The sequence below is a fragment of the Galeopterus variegatus genome, unplaced genomic scaffold (assembly GCF_000696425.1).
Source record: "Galeopterus variegatus unplaced genomic scaffold, G_variegatus-3.0.2 Scaffold1622, whole genome shotgun sequence".
NCBI lineage: Eukaryota > Metazoa > Chordata > Mammalia > Dermoptera > Cynocephalidae > Galeopterus > Galeopterus variegatus.
The window spans coordinates 161,021-177,141 of record NW_007727733.1 but is presented as its reverse complement, the minus strand read 5'-3'; the positions used below and the strand labels follow the sequence as shown (position 1 = coordinate 177,141).

General features: G+C 35.6%; 1 protein-coding gene across 2 annotated transcripts in view; it reads left to right on the top strand.

The window, feature by feature from the left end:
* Positions 1-16,121, top strand: part of TMEM47 (transmembrane protein 47) — a 118,547-nt gene that overhangs the window by 16,979 nt on the left and 85,447 nt on the right. The window contains exon 3 of one of the 2 annotated variants that reach the window (XM_008578045.1): positions 12,259-15,644. The exons of the other annotated variant lie outside the window; for it this stretch is intronic. Coding sequence (XP_008576267.1) covers positions 12,259-12,437 — 179 coding nt within the window. The 3' untranslated portion in view covers positions 12,438-15,644. Of the gene's footprint in view, positions 1-12,258; positions 15,645-16,121 lie in introns of those variants that run through there. 2 annotated transcript variants of the gene reach the window in all.

Below are 16,121 nucleotides of genomic sequence, written 5' to 3'. Positions count from 1 at the left end.
ATCTTAGAATAAAATAACTTACAGATTTTAATTGTGGTATAAATTTGTCTTTGCAGGGCCGGCCTTGTTAACATAATGATTAGGTAATCAATTGTAATAGAATTTCTTGATAGATTGTTTTGAAGTGATATGCCATTTTTTTTTTTCCTTTTTGTCTTTTTTCATGACCGGCAATGGATCGCAACCCTCAGTGTTGCGCCCATACTGGACCGGGACCAGCAATGGGATCGCAACCCTCGGTGTTGCGCCCGCACCTCGCTCAGCCAGTGAGCGGCCGGTCTGTATGTGGGATCCGAACCCTCAGCGGGAGCGCCGCCGCGCTCCCAAGCGGCGCACTGTAGCAGTGCGCCACTGGGCCGGCCCCCGTGATATGCCATTTTAAAACTGGAATTTTGTTTTGAATAATTTTTAGAGTACAGAGACATTTCTCAATTTAGGATAGTATAGGGATATTATAGTCATTCATTATAAATATACATTATTGTGCATATCTACTTACTATTCCATGTAACCTTTAACTTACTGCATAATGACATATGCAGAATCTATAAAAAATCCATTGTTTATACTATCTATTATAAACATGCTTAGAATAATAACTGGAAGTTTCCAGTTTTTTTCTTTAAAAAATCTGTGTATTTTTTCAAGTATAGCAAAATTTATTAAAATGTGAAAATAAGTGCATGTTGTGTAATATATATTGTAAATGAACGTAAGTAAAAGGTAATAGCTTTGGCCAAAATAAAGATTTAGATCTAGCTACTACCAATATGAGTAAATTATAAAATAATGAAAGGAATCCCTGCAGCAAAATTCATATAGTATTGTTCTACCCACTGAGACCTAAAATGAACATTATACTGCTACATTTTCAAAATGTACGTGTGCTGAGATTTAATTTTACTTATTCTCTTTTGATGCTGTGAATATGGAAGCTTGCTATGAAATAACCATTAGTGTAGTGTTCACTTTGCATATAAGCAAGGTAAAACTTACTTGTTATTTGTAACATGTCACGAAATGGTTTCTCTCTCACATTTGTAAAAGCCATTAAAGAGTTGCCTGTAGCTGATTTCTGGAAAGACTATTTATTACACATAATAATCTATTATTGATTCGAATGTAGGATTAGCGAAATTGGAAAATCCGTCTAGTTGAAACAATGCTAGCTAAAGTTGTGGTTGTTTATTTTGCTTGCTTATTAGTAAACATACTTATTCGAGTGCTTGTCTTGTCTCACTTGTAATTCAGTTAATGATTTCTTTGTAAACATGTATTTGGAACCATGTCCCCCTTTTACATATGTTGGTCTACTTGAAAATGGTCTGCATTTCTTCTATTTCCTCAAAATGTTTTCTTTAAATAATATCGAGCCTTGTGAGGACAAGCACTATCTTGGTATTCACACACGTAGAGAATGTTATTTGTCTCAACAAAGAAATATTCTTTGTACTGCTGAAACATGCAGTACATAAAATTAAAAGAGACACACCACTACCACTTGGAAACAGCTCCACCCAGGACTACGTACTTAATTCAGTACCATGCGCTTTGGCTGCTACTCATAGGCATTCGATGAATACTTTTTGAATGAATGATGGAAAGATGACTAAGCCATGTGGCTCATAATTTGGTGGGGAGAAACAGGCATGTAAACAACTAACTAACCATAATTCAGTTTTTAAAAAGCCATTTCTTACTTTTGGACTTATGAATCAGCAAGTTTCATGTGACTACAATCCTAGGACAAAACAAGTCAAAAAAGTAATACTTACCAAACTGATTTTTTTCCTTTTATTTATGTTTCATTCATTTATTTAACAAATATGTCAGGCACCTACAGTATGCAAGTATACTATCTTGATGTTTGATAATATATTCTTAAGAGGATTTATAGAAAAGTGATGATTAATTCTCATAAAGACAGCCAAGCAGATCTTAAAGATTTTATGTTCTCATTTCTTCTGAGGTCCTTCATTTAGGGTGGGCTATTTACCTGCTTGAAAAGTTGCTGGAAGAGCCAAAAGCTTGCTATCATTGCAGCCCATCTAAAACGTTGTCCCATTTTCCATAGCTCTCTTATCCCACTCCTAGAAGTTTAGACTCCAGAATCAAATGTTGTATATAATAATAATGTTATATATAATAATAATTTAATGAACACCGACCATGTGCCACAGTGCTAGACACTTAAAAATGCTATCTCTTATATAACAATCTTTTTTATCTTTTATTTTTATTTTTTACTGATTAGACATATTCATGGGGTACAGAGCTGACCGTCAGCACCTGTGCCCAAGATGTGATGATCAGATCAATACTAGCAGCATGCTCACCACCACAAATTGCAATTATTCCCCATGCCCCTCACCAAACCTCTCCCAAACTATCCTCCCCGCCATCCCCAGCAACTCTAGGTCTGTTCTCTCCCTCTGCAAGTCCATAACAATCTTAAAATTAGGAATTTATTTTTCCCATATTGTTAATGAAGGAACAGACTCAGAAAGGTTAAGTGATTTCCCAGGATTATCCATTTAGTAAGTTGCAGAACCAGGGTTTAAATTCAGGGCATGTCTCTGACTTGAGAGCCTAAAGGAGGATTCATGAGTCATCTTTACTTGGGTACATAGCACTATAGGAAAAACAGAGCAGAATCAGCCTTGATTTTGAATTCAACTGCCCACTGCATACTGCAGTTGGAGTCCATCCTGTAACTCCAGTGACTCCATCTCTCAGGAGCAGCACCTGAAGGAAAGTCAGCAACCTGAGATGTCATCAAGATCACAGACTGATCAGTACAGCATGATTGAACCATAGCACTCAATGAAAGCTGTGCACATTTCCAGTACAGTGGACTTCTTTGTGTGTAACTGACAATGAGAGATAATGATGTGATTCTGATAACTGGCATCCAGTTCTGCTCACTAAGCACTTGGAGAAATTAGAGGGATTGCCTCTTTCTGCATTCTTTTCCTTTGTTGTCTGTATTTGAACTGTCTGCATATCATTTTCATGCCCCACAGGGACTTAGGATGATTGTTTTCTTTTTTCCCAAAGCCTTTCATACAAATTGCGAAGAATTCTCAATCTTTTATAACTCAGATTTTAAATAACAGAATCCCCATTTATTGTATTATTAAGGGTGCTTCCTTTCTGTTATATCTGCAAAAAGCCTACTGTAAGTGATTGTTTAGGTGGAATGGTGATTTTCTTTTTCTGGGATCCTATAACTGATTTTTATCTCTGAACTGTGTCTGATTAGAAGTTTGTGTTTTATACCCCTTGCCACCATCCTGTAAGTTACAGTGAGAGGGGTGGAGCCATTTTGAGTCTAGATTGTGGCAGAAAATCAGTGTCCAGCTTAAATTTCAAGCTAAAAGGGAGTTTTTCTTCTTACAGATCTTTAGATTCTGTGTTTCTTCTCATGTACCAATGTCAAATTATCGTTAGGGCTAGACCAATTTACAGTATCACTGCCTAATAATTTCATACTACTATCACTCTTAGTAGCTATGGATTAAATTTTAGAAAGAGAAGAAAAGAAATTGATATAATAGCTTTATATTAACCCTTCATGGATGAATGTTTTTATTTTCCAAATTATAATTTCCTTTATGTAAATTCTGTATTTAGGAACCTAGCTGCTAAGGCCTTTCAATTCTGCCTTTGAACTATCTCCTAAGTCTGTACCTTCTTTCCATACACCACCTTTATTGCCTTAGTTGAGGCCACAATTGTTTCTCAAGTGGAATATCTCAGTTCTCAAATTTGGTCTTGCCCTACTTTGTTTTATTTTTCTATGGTAACATCTGAATTAAAATGTCTACATTACTCCTTCCTTTCCCGTTCCTAGAATCTAGTTAGCAGTTCTTCCTTTATAGCCTTTTCTTTACATTCCTTTATCTTTCTTTGTCACCAATGGCACCTGAGTCATCTCTGCATACAGGCACCAGGCACTGACTGATCCCCTTGAGGCCTGTTCTTCTCTTGTCTCTTCCCCATGTAGTCTGTCTTGCACACAAACACATGAGGTCTATTTCTGAAGTACGAATCTGGTCTTGTCACTTGCCACTTTGGTTTCCCCTGAAGCAGACCCTGAGATAAGGAATCAAGTGCAAGTACTTCATTTGAAAAGTAAAAAAGGGGATATGGCAAGGGGTTGGAAAATGAGATAGGGATGAGACAGCATCCAGTAAAGGGTACATTATCAAGCCATTTGTCACTTGGAACAGCTGGAGCTTAATCTCCCTGAAAAACTCTGGAAGCTGGTGTGGAACACACACCTTAAGAGTTATCTCACTTGAAGGACTAGGGAGCTGGGTTGTTTATACACCAAATTCTGGAGTCATTGGTAAGGACTGTTGGTTATTGATCGAGGGACAACACTGTTACTTTTCTGGAACTTCTGTGCCGTAGACAGGTACATTAGCTTTAGTGGCCAGTGAAAACTCAGGCAAGAAAATGCAGGTGCTGGCAGTTGGAAGTCAGGCTGGCTTGCAACTGAAGTGGTAAGGATGAGAGTACATGGATAGGGCACCGACAGCATCTACAATTAAGATAATGTTTCACATGTCTCCCTAGAGAAACAAAAGCCTATTATTTTATGACATGCTACATCTTTTATAGTCTGAACTACATTTCCTGTGCATGTGCCCTTCATTGCATCCATATCAGTATCCTGTAAGCGTACCCTCTTATACCTCTAAGTTCTATACAAACTGCTGCTTCTTCGCAGAGGTCTTTTCATTTCTGTCTTCTAACCAAGTTCTATCCATCCTCCAAGAACCAGTTCAAATGGTGCTTCCTCTCTGAAGCCCACTCTTTTTTCTCTAAGCAGAATTATTGCTTGGCTCAGTAAGCGTGTGTTGAAATGGGTTATAAATAAACATGCCTCTACTACTGTTGGCCACATTGATTTGTCAGTATCTGTGTGTCTGTCTCCATCAGAGCATGAAATATCAAGGGGCAAGGGCCGTGTCCTATCTATCTTATCCCCTTCACCTAGAATACAATGGGCACCCAATAAATATCTGTTGAAATATTGAAATATCCCATTAGAAGAAAATATTGAATATTTCAATACCGAGTGTTTTGAATATTTTAATATTGAGAACATTGAAAAATACCCCTTTAAAACTAGAAAAATACACATGAATTAATAGCTATAAGTTCCTGTCTTGTCTCTGTCCACACAATTTCATGGTCAGTAATTTTGTTGCCTTTTTTCAAAAAAAAGTGTGGGGAGGCATAAAATGAACCCCAAATTCCCTTCAAATTCTAAAATGCTCAATAACTTTACCTATGTTCTTTTTGAGGTAAGGCATAGAGAATACCACAGCCAATGTCTGTTATGTTTTATTGATTGTTGATAAAATAGAAATATATTATAGTGGCATTTTCTTGACTTCTGGATTCTTTAGTTTTTTTTCCCCCCTTTACAGCATCTACAAAAAGCAGAAAAGTATTTTTACCTGCATCTATGTATTTTATTAAATGTAGAGAATTATTTACAAATTCAGGATTATATTTTTTCCCAATTTTGCTATTACATGCATTTTCTTTGTAATTCCGAAGAGAGTAAAATAATTCAGAAGCATAAAGCATTTTAAGGTAATTTTCATCTGGCTGCACCACAATAAAGATCTAAGAAAACTGTTCAGGAGAGTATGTTAGTGGATCCTAACAGAGTTGTATTTCCGCTTTTCCACTAGAGGGAAATTATAGCATTATATTATATTATGGAGGCCAAATATTTGCTAAATAAAACACATTGGTATGAATATTAAAAGAAGCCTAGGTAAATACCTCATTACAGGAACTGGCCAGTTCACAAAAGAAGCAATGCAATCCTTTTAGAATATAAGTCAGATTATATGAGGGTCAGTTATTACTTCTTTGCCGAAACACCTTGAGCAGTGGCCTATCACACATAGAATAAAATCCAGAACCTTAACTATGTTTCACCAGGCTGTCCACAAACCATGAATGGGCCCTTGTTGTCTCTTCAATCATATCTTGTGCCACTTTCCTTTCTCTCAGTACTGCAACCACAGCCTTCTTACTGCTGTCCCAAAGCACCAGGTGTGCTCCTGTGTCAGGAGTTTTGCAGTGCCTGTGCCCTTCACCTGGAATGCTCTCTCCCTACTATAGTGACCTATATCCCTGATTCATTCAGGTCTGTGCTCAAATGTTTCCTTTCCAGAGAGATTTTCTCCAACTATCAATCATAAGGAGTAGCCCCCATCCTTCTGTCCTGTCCTGCTTTCTTGGATTTTTGTGTCTCTTAGCAATACCTGCTATTCTATTCTGCTTTTATTTACTAACGGATAGCCTACCCATGAGAGTAGCAACTTTGCCTCTTTTGACACCAACAATGCCTTAAACTATATTATTTAGAAACACTCAGATACTTATTGAATGGATGAATTTGTTCAGTGAGTAAGGGAATTACTATACCTAACTCACACTCATATTTCAGTCATATCCTGGCAGGATCAGTCATGATTTGACTAGAGACTAGAGTATAGAAACCTCAGAAGAGTCTTTATAATGAAAGGATATTGAATTTTGTCAAATGCTTTTTCAGCATCTATTGAGATAATCATATGGTCTTTGTCCTTGAGCTTGTTGATGTGATGTATCACATTTATTGACTTTCATAGGTTGAACCATCCTTGCATCCCTGGATGAATCCCACTTGATCATGGTGTATAATTTTTTTAATGTGTTGATGTATTCTGATTGCTAATATTTTGTTGAAGATTTTTGCATCTATGTTCATCAAGGAGATTGGCCTGTGATTTTATTTATTTATTTTGTTGTGTCTTTATCTGGATTTGGTATCAGAGTTACGTTGGCTTCATAGAATGAGTTTAGGACAGTAGCTTCTCTTTCAATTTTTTGGAATAGCTTGAGGAGAAATCGTATTAACTCCTCTTTAAAAGTTTGGTAGAAATCAGCTGTAAAGCTGTCTGGACCTGGACTTTTTTTGATGGAAGATTGCTGATTACCTCTTCAATCTCACTGCTTGTTATTGGTTTGTTCAGGTTTTCTATCTCTTCTTTGTTAGTCTGTGTTGTTTGCATGTGTCTAGAAACTTATCTCTATCTCCTAGATTTTCGTATTTGTTGTCATACAGTTGTTTATAATAGTTTATAATGATTCTTTGTATTTCTGTGTATTGGTTGTAATGTCTCTCTTTTCATTTCTGATATTTGTTATTTGACAAAATTCAACATCCCTTCATGATAAAGACTCAACGAATTATGTATAGAAGGAAAGTATCTCAACACAATAAAAGCCATTTATGAGAAGCCCACCGCCAGTATCATTCTGAATGGGGAAAAAACTGAGGGCCTTTCCCTTAAGAACACAAACAAGACAAGGATGCCCACTCTCACTACTTCTATTTAGCATAGTATTGGATGTACTAGCCAGAGCAATCAGGCAAAAGAAAGAAATAGAGGGAATCCAGATTGGAAAAGATGAAGTCAAACTATCTCTATTTGCAAATGACATGATACTATGTACATAAAAACCTAAAGACTCTATCAAAAAACTCCTAGAGCTGGTTAATAACTTCAGTAACATTGCAGGATACAAAATAAATGCACCCAAATCAGTTGCATTTATATATTCAAATAATGAACTAACAGAAAGAGAAATAAAGAAAGCACATTTACAATTGTCATGAAAAAAATAAAATGCCTAGGGATCAATTTAACCAAGGAGGTGAAAAATCTCTACAATGAGAACAATAAAACACTTCTGAAAGAAATTGAAGGCACAGAAAGATGGAAAGATATTCCATGCTCTTGGATTGGAAGAATTAACATTGTGAAAATGTCTATACTACCCAAAGCAACCTACAGATCCAATGCAATCCCCACCAAAATACCAGTGACATTCTTCACAGAAATGGAAAAAATAATCTGAACTTTCATATGGAACAACAAAAGACCCCAAATAGCCAAAGCAATCCTAAGGGAAAAAAAAATCTGGAAGGATAACATTACCTGACTTCAGTAGTATAATTTTACTACAAAGGTATTGTAACCAAAACAGCATGGTACTGGCATAAAACTAGACACTCAGAGCAGTGGAGCAGAATTGGGAACACAGAAATCACCCTTCAGGCTTACAGTCATCTGATATTGGGCAAAGGCAACAAAAATCTACATTGAGGAAAAGACTGCCTCTTCAACAATTGGTGCTGGGAAAATTGGATATCCATATGCAGAAGAATGAAACTAGATATGCACCTCTCATTGTATACTAAAATCAACCCAAGATGGATAAAAGACTTAAGTATAAGACCTGATACTGTAAAACTACTAAGGGAAAATATTGGCGAAACACTTCAGGAACTAGGTCTGGGCACACACTTTATGAACATGAGCCTGAAAGCACAAGCAGCAAAAGAAAAAAATAAACAAATAGGACTATATCAAACTAAAAAGCTTCTGTACAGCAAAGGAAACAATCAACAGAGTGAAACGACAACCTACAGAGTGGGAGAAAAATTTTGCTAACTATGCATCTGACAAGGGATTAATATCCATAATATACATGGAACTCAAGCAATTACACAGTAAAAAATACCAAATAATTCAATTAAAGAATGGGCAAGGGAGCTGAATAGGCATTTTTCAAATGGAGACATACAAATAGCCAACAGGTACATGAGAAAATGCTAGTCATGACCAGTCATCAGGGAAATGCAAATTAAAACTACATTGAGATACCACCTCACCCCAGTTAGACTGGCTATAATCAAAAAGACAATGAATAACAAATGCTGGCGAAGGTGTGGAGAGAAGGGAATGCTCCTGCAGTGTTGGTGGGACTGTAAATTAGTACAACCACTATGAAATCAGTATGGAGGTTTCTCAAGCAACTACTGATAGATCTTCCATACAATCCAGCAATCCCACTTCTGGGTATGTACCCAGAGGGATGGAAATCATCATGTCGAAGGGATACCTGCACTCCCATATTCATCACAGCTCTGTTCACAGTAACCAAGATATGGAACCAAACTAATTGTCCATTGATAGATGATTGGATAAAGAAACTGTGGTACATATTCACCATAGAATAATACTCTGCCATAGAAAAGAATGAAATTCTCCCATTTGCAACAACATGGATGAGCCTGGAGAAACTTATGTTGAGTGAAATAAGCAAAGCACAGAGTGATAAATACCGCATTTACTCACTCATAAGTGAGAGCTAAGAGAGAAAGAAGGAAGGAAGGAAAGTCCACAGTGGTACACTGGACTTGCAGAGGGAGAGAACATACCTTGGGATACTAAGTAGAGTTGGGGTGAGAAGTGTAGGGTGAGGGAGGTTCAGGATAATTGGTTGGGGGACTCGGGGTACAAATGCAAATTGTGGTAATGGGCATGCTGCCAGTATGAATCTCACCTTCACATCATGGGCATGAGGGGTGACAATCAGCTTTGTATCTCATGAATATTCATAACCAATAAAAAAAGAAACCTAAGAAGAAATGCCTCCTCCCTTTTTTTAAAATTTGGTTTTTTACTTTTTTTTGAATGTTTATTTTTGATTATACATATTTATGGGGTACGGAGTTGACCATAAGTTTTTGTGTACAGAATGTGGTGATCAAATCAATATTACTAGCATGTTCATCATTACAACTTGTAATTACTCTTTGTGTCCCTTACCCAGTTATTCCCTAATCTTCCTTTCCATCTCTCTTTCCCACCTGTAGTAACTACAGGTCTATTCTCTCCTTTTATTTTAAACATACTTGGTAACTTTGGAATTTTTCTCTCTGTAATTTATGGTTGATGGTAATTGACTTCTTGTTGGTTTTAAGACATTTTTTTTTCCTTTTTGTCTTTTTTACTGACCGGTATGGGATCGCAACCCTTGGTGTCGCGCCCATACCGGGGACCGGCAACGGGATCGCAACCCTCGGCGTTGCGCCCACGCCGCGCTCAGCCAGTGAGCGGGAACTGGTCGCCACATGGGATCCGAACCCTCGGTGGGAGCGCCACTGCGCTCTCAAGCGGCGCACTCTCCAGTGCGCCACCGGGCTGGCCCGGTTTTAAGACATTTAAAACGGAAAAGCTCCCTTTCCCTCAGGCACAGAGCCAGCTGAATTTTTAAAAAATAATGTACATTTTAGCATTTAATGGCTGGAAATAGATGAAATGGGGATTATATAATATGTTATCAGCTGATTCCTAACAACAACCTAAAACTTTTTCTGAGACTTTTAAACTATAAACAAAGTATGATTTCTATTTTGGATGTCAAGAGATTCTCTTTGTATATGAACCTGTTTTCCATCCACTCTCATTAGCAACATGGAAGTATGTTAGGCTGGGGCTGGCCCAGGGCAGTGTTGAGCTGCATGGCAAAGATGTTTGGAATTCTTATATCTGGTTCCAGATAGATCCCTTGACCCCTAGTCAGAGCCTTAGAGAGAATAATGATTTTGAGGAGTCACGGCCTCATGAATTTTCTGTAGTTCGTCAGTTTAATGCCAGAGATAGATGATTGTTTATATAAACTTTTTAGAAATGTTAATCATATTGGTAATAATGTTCTTTTACAAGTGCTGAGAATAGTGTAGACTTTAAAGTATAAAATTACAGTTTAATTAAACCCTTTATCTGTCCTATTACTCTTTTAAAAATGTAATAAACTGTATCAAAACTATATATATAGTTTTTACTACATCAAATTTTGTTCTCTCCTATTCCTTAGTTCACGTTTTAGTTCTTGCACTTCAGGAATTTACGGTATTTTTTAGATGAATTAAACAATAATCACTTTAATCAAAATTTACTTTATATATCAGCAGTTGGCAAGCTTTTTTTGTAAAGAGCCAGAAAGTAAATGCTTTTGGCTTTGTGGGCCATTTGGTTTCTGTTGCATCTACACAACTCTGCCGTGGACAATGCATAAATGAATGAGTGTGGCTGTTTTCCGATCAAACTTTTTTTCAAAAACAAACAGGAGACCAGATTTGGTAGTTTGTGGATCCTTACTATATAACAGTACACCAGATTTTTTAAAGAGAAGATTGTCTGTTTCTTGAGGGTGGAAACTGTCATATAGTAGAGAATGAAACAGATCCATTGCATAAATTCTAATTAAATAGATTGAAATAAAATACAATCTATGTAATAATTGACCCAATAGGAAGTTATGAGTGTTAATTGGAAGACATCATCTCTTGTGTGATCCAATGTCTTTCACATAAAAATGTCCACTAGATAAATACCATTTTAATTTTAGATAGTTAAAACACACACACACACACACACACACAGAACAACTTCCCCTTCCTTATTTATTGGTTTGCTTTATTTTATTAGGTATGAATCATCACATTTCCCCTTTAGCCCTGACTGACTACTAAGATCTAACTAGTTACCTAGAGCTAAGTTTTGCTCTGTTATTGTAGACATGATTAGCCTGGGTTTTCCAGTACCATTATCTCCTGTGTCTTCATTGACTTAATTTTTTTTTTTTGAAAGTAGATGGGAAATAAATATGTAAATATCATTGTTAGATCTAATAGAGTACAATTGGTGTGGCTTCTTGTCAAAGATGACTTTTTAGCCTCTTTTTAAAGATGAGAGGCATGGAGTGGATGAGAGGAAAAGAATGTGATAGTTTTGGATCAGAGTAATATAAGGAAAGACATCAGGGTAGGATTTTGTGGAATATTGGGCTGTGTTAGATGGTATTGCAAAGCAACAACAACAACAGTGAAAGCCCATCTTGACCAGTTTCATCAGTTGAAATGCATTCAAATTCCCCAGTTCCTCAAGAGCATAAATAAATAACAAGGGTTTTAGTTGACATAGGGGCCACTATTCTTGGTGAGCTATTTACAGGTTTTGTGTAGTAGAGCAGTTTAGTTTAACTAGCAGTACTTGCCATAATAGTGGTAAATTATATATGTGTTTGTAAGGTGAGAATCACTACTTTGTATATTCGTATAAAATTTTATGTTGCATTAATCATTTTATAAAATACTAATAATGATTTACTAATTAGTAATAAGGTAATTCTTAATATATTGTGAAGGAGTATTTAAACAAATCATATTAATATTTTAAAGAATACCATCTAGAATAAGCAATGTTTTACATTTTTTGGCTTTTACATTTATTTGATTTGAGAATTAACATACATATGTAGATTTATATGTTTATATCATTTTATCTTCTGTAAATAACATTTTCTAATTTTGATTTGCTTCTCTTTCAGTTGTTTTACAGGTTTGCAGCCTGGTCCTTTACCCGATCAAGTTCATTGAAACTGTGAGCTTGAAAATTTACCATGAGTTCAATTGGGGTTATGGCCTGGCCTGGGGTGCTACTATATTTTCTTTTGGGGGTGCCATCCTTTATTGCCTGAACCCTAAGAACTATGAAGACTACTACTAGAACCAATAGTCTCAAATTAAAAAATCAACCATCCAACAAAAGGATTACATCTGCATCTTTTCTAACTTACTGTTTTCTAGAACACTTGTGGAGCATCAAGCAGTTTGCTCAGTTGATTTAATATCCTTTGCCTTTTGGCTGTCAACATCATAACCAGCTTTTACATCCATTTTAGGGACCTGCACAAATTAAGAGAGCTGATTAGACGTAGGCAAATGCTGCAAACTTCCAATATGTTCATGTCATATTTCTTGACAAGTGAAGGGTCTATATGACAGCAACCATTGTGAGAAACTAGTTGGAATGAGAATTGTGTGAATCTCCTATTGCCTGCGGGGGAGCAGCTGGCATAAGCAACATTTTAGAAGTTCTTTTGTGCTGACAAGGATTCCACTGTTAGAGCTCTTATCGACTGCTTAGCCCACCCAATGACTACATTGGTCGTTGGTTATTTGCTTGAGTGAGCTCTTGAAAAGTGAACTGCCCTTCGACATTTAATGGGAGTCGTGAATGTAACTAGTTAATGGTACACATTCCACCTTCAAAAGTACTCTTTTGAATAGGAGGTTATGCTTTGGCAATCAGCATCTCCCTGGAAAGGGAGTCAGGACTTAGAGACATGTGCTTTTCATTATGTGGTTAGAAATTGTGCCTCAGCCCTATCTAGAATGGGGAAAAATTGAGGGTCTCTGCTTTCCCTGGGGCAACCAGAAAGAAATATTCATGAGTTGCTTTTGTATCCTTTAAATCATTTACCAAACATTGCAGCAAACAATTGTGCATATTTGACATGCTTAAATGTTTTTATAGAAGGTGAGCCATTACTATAAATGGTAATATGTTGTACCCTAACCCTCCACATACATTTGCCTATTACACATAAAATTAATATTTGCTCTAGTGAAGTGATTTGAACACTAACTTTGTACACGTTGTTAAGAGGCTTAGATTGGTATTCACACTTATTTACCATACAAAAGTAAATATACCTTAAAGCTTTTGTTCTATGTTCTCTACTGTTTCACTGGAAAGTGTTAATAGAATTGCCTAGGAAAAAAATTGAAATGTTAATCTGAAAATTAATGATTCTTCTGTAAGCACTGTAGTTCAAAAGAGAGTAGCAATTAGGATGATCATTTTGTGTAAAATTCATTAAAATAGAAGGCGGCTATTTTTTGCAAGTATTTTAAATGTCTTCATTTTAAAAAAGAGAATAGTGATAGATTTATATAAATAGCTAAATATCTCAGTAGAGGAGTAGAATTCATCTGGTTATCACCTGGTCCTCTGAAGTTAACTGATGGACAAACTGATTTGTGCACACAATTATTATGGATTTATGTTAAGGGAATCACTTATTGACTGTTCAAATGGAAGGAAATATCAATAATAGGGACTAAGTTTGCAACTAATTTTACACTGCAAACTTGTGCTAATTCTGTTTAATATACAAATTTGGGTAGTTTAATTATAAACGTATTTTTATAGCAAATATACAGTTCTGATATAAAAGTTATAAATAATTATTTTTGTTAACAAAGACACTAAAACTATGTTTTGGTTTTGGCCCTCTTGTAGAAAGAAGCATTGGAAAAACCATTTAAAACCTACCTTTGTGCTATTGTATTGCAAAATTCATTAAGAGCAGGACCACATCAACAGTATTTAATAATTTGTTTTACCTCCCAAGGCAGAGTTCTGCTGTCAGCTTGTCTTAAGAATAGTTGCCAAAAACAACAGCCAAAAGAAAAAAAAATCTATTTTATCATTCAAATGCTAAAAATAATTCACTTACCTTGTGAATTTTCTATAGAATCACAACGTAAATATGAAGTACAGGCTTATCTTATTTCAGCAGTGAGAGACGAAAGTGATTAAATGCATACCACAGAGAAACCTTCATAAAAGTATATGATTCTATCAAGAATCATAAGAAACTGTGAGTGGAATTTTTCCAGAAAGATATAAGTATTATAGAATCTATTGAAGCAATTTTCTTGAGAAATAGTAAAATCTGTGGCAGATTGTCTTGTAGTTAATTGCATATTGTCAGAGCAGCATGAAAAATACGATTTTTGGATAGGGGCTTAGGTTTCTAAACACCCTCTATTGTCAGAAGATCTCTTTATTCCTGAATAATGGAAGAGCAGTACTTTGGTGCTGACATCAGTGAGGCACTTTTCTTGGTTCTAGTAGAGGATGCAGTGTGCTGTTAGTCCAATATCATATCTCATTTCTTACCAAGTTTTCATTCTCTGTCAATACAACAAGTTAGAAAGTGGCAGAGTGTGTTATAGATTGAGGCACACATATTTGCTGTTTACTGAAAAGCAGATTTCTTATGTAACTTTTTTTCCTTCCCAGTGAAGAGCCCTATGCTATATTTCTACCATCACTAACGTTTGGAAGTTTTTCATTACTAACAAGCTTAGTACAACACGAAAAGTGTTGTTGGTCATCCGAAATACTGTTTTGTCTATCAGAATAAATACAAGTGGAATGTTCATGTACATTAACATTGTCTTTGCAGCTTTAGGTTTGTTTAATGTTTTTTAAGCAAAATTGTTAACCACAAACCCATCGTTTATCTTAGGGAGAGAGGTATATACACACACATATAGCATAAAGTACTCAGCAGGGCTAGTTATTCAGATTTCTTGCACAACTATTTAGCTTTTTGAAAGTTCAACATGAAAATTTAAAAGACATAAATATAGAGAGACTTATGTGTTTGAAATATAAATGATATATATGGATTAGCATGTACCTGTATATTATTAAACATGCAATGAACTGACTGGTAAGTGATGTCTAATCGTAAGGCTAGCAGTGTAATTTATTCAGACTGTATTTTTGTACAGAGCAGCGCACACTAACCTATGCCTCTGTGTCCTCTTTAATGCCTAAAACTGTGCCTAGAAATTTCATCTGTCTTAAAAGATAAAGTGTACTTCATGCTGTTTATGCTATTAGTTTTCAACTGCTATTCTATATTTATTATTTTAAATATATGACATGTTTACTGCCTAAATATCAGTTTATAATATCCTGGTTATTTTTGTTAACAGTTATCTGGGGGAAACTTGTTTATCAGTCAAATGATTTTAAGTTTGCAGTTTCATGATCAGTTTTTCATTTCATGATTTTTGCAGTTTACACAAGGTTATCTATGTGGAAAAAATAAAAATAAAAGTGATTTCACTGATATGGTTTGACTTTGTGTTTTCACTACTGTGTAACCCTTTAGATAAGGCTTCTAAATTACATGTCTTCAGTTCATTTTCTCCTTTAAAATGTGTATTATTTAGATAACACACTTAATATGACATGCTCATTTTATTTAAAAAAGGAAGGTTTACAATTTTTTTATTTCAAATTCTCTCCCAAGATCCCGTCCTCTACAACTGCCTAACATGAACAATCAATGATAAAGAAAGGAATACTATTAAATATCCTTTTTAACTTTCAGTTTTAAAATGCACTGGAAAAAGATGCTGTTTAGGCTACCATTTCCTACTCTTTAATCTCACAGTTATAAACAGGAGTAGCATAAGTATTTGATATTATATTTTGGTTTTTGTGCAGTTTTCATTGTTTGCAGAGTATGTGGAGCATTATTTCTATTTTTTAATCAGAGAGGCACTGTAAATATTGAGTGTGTTTTTGTGTGCATGTGTGTGGGGG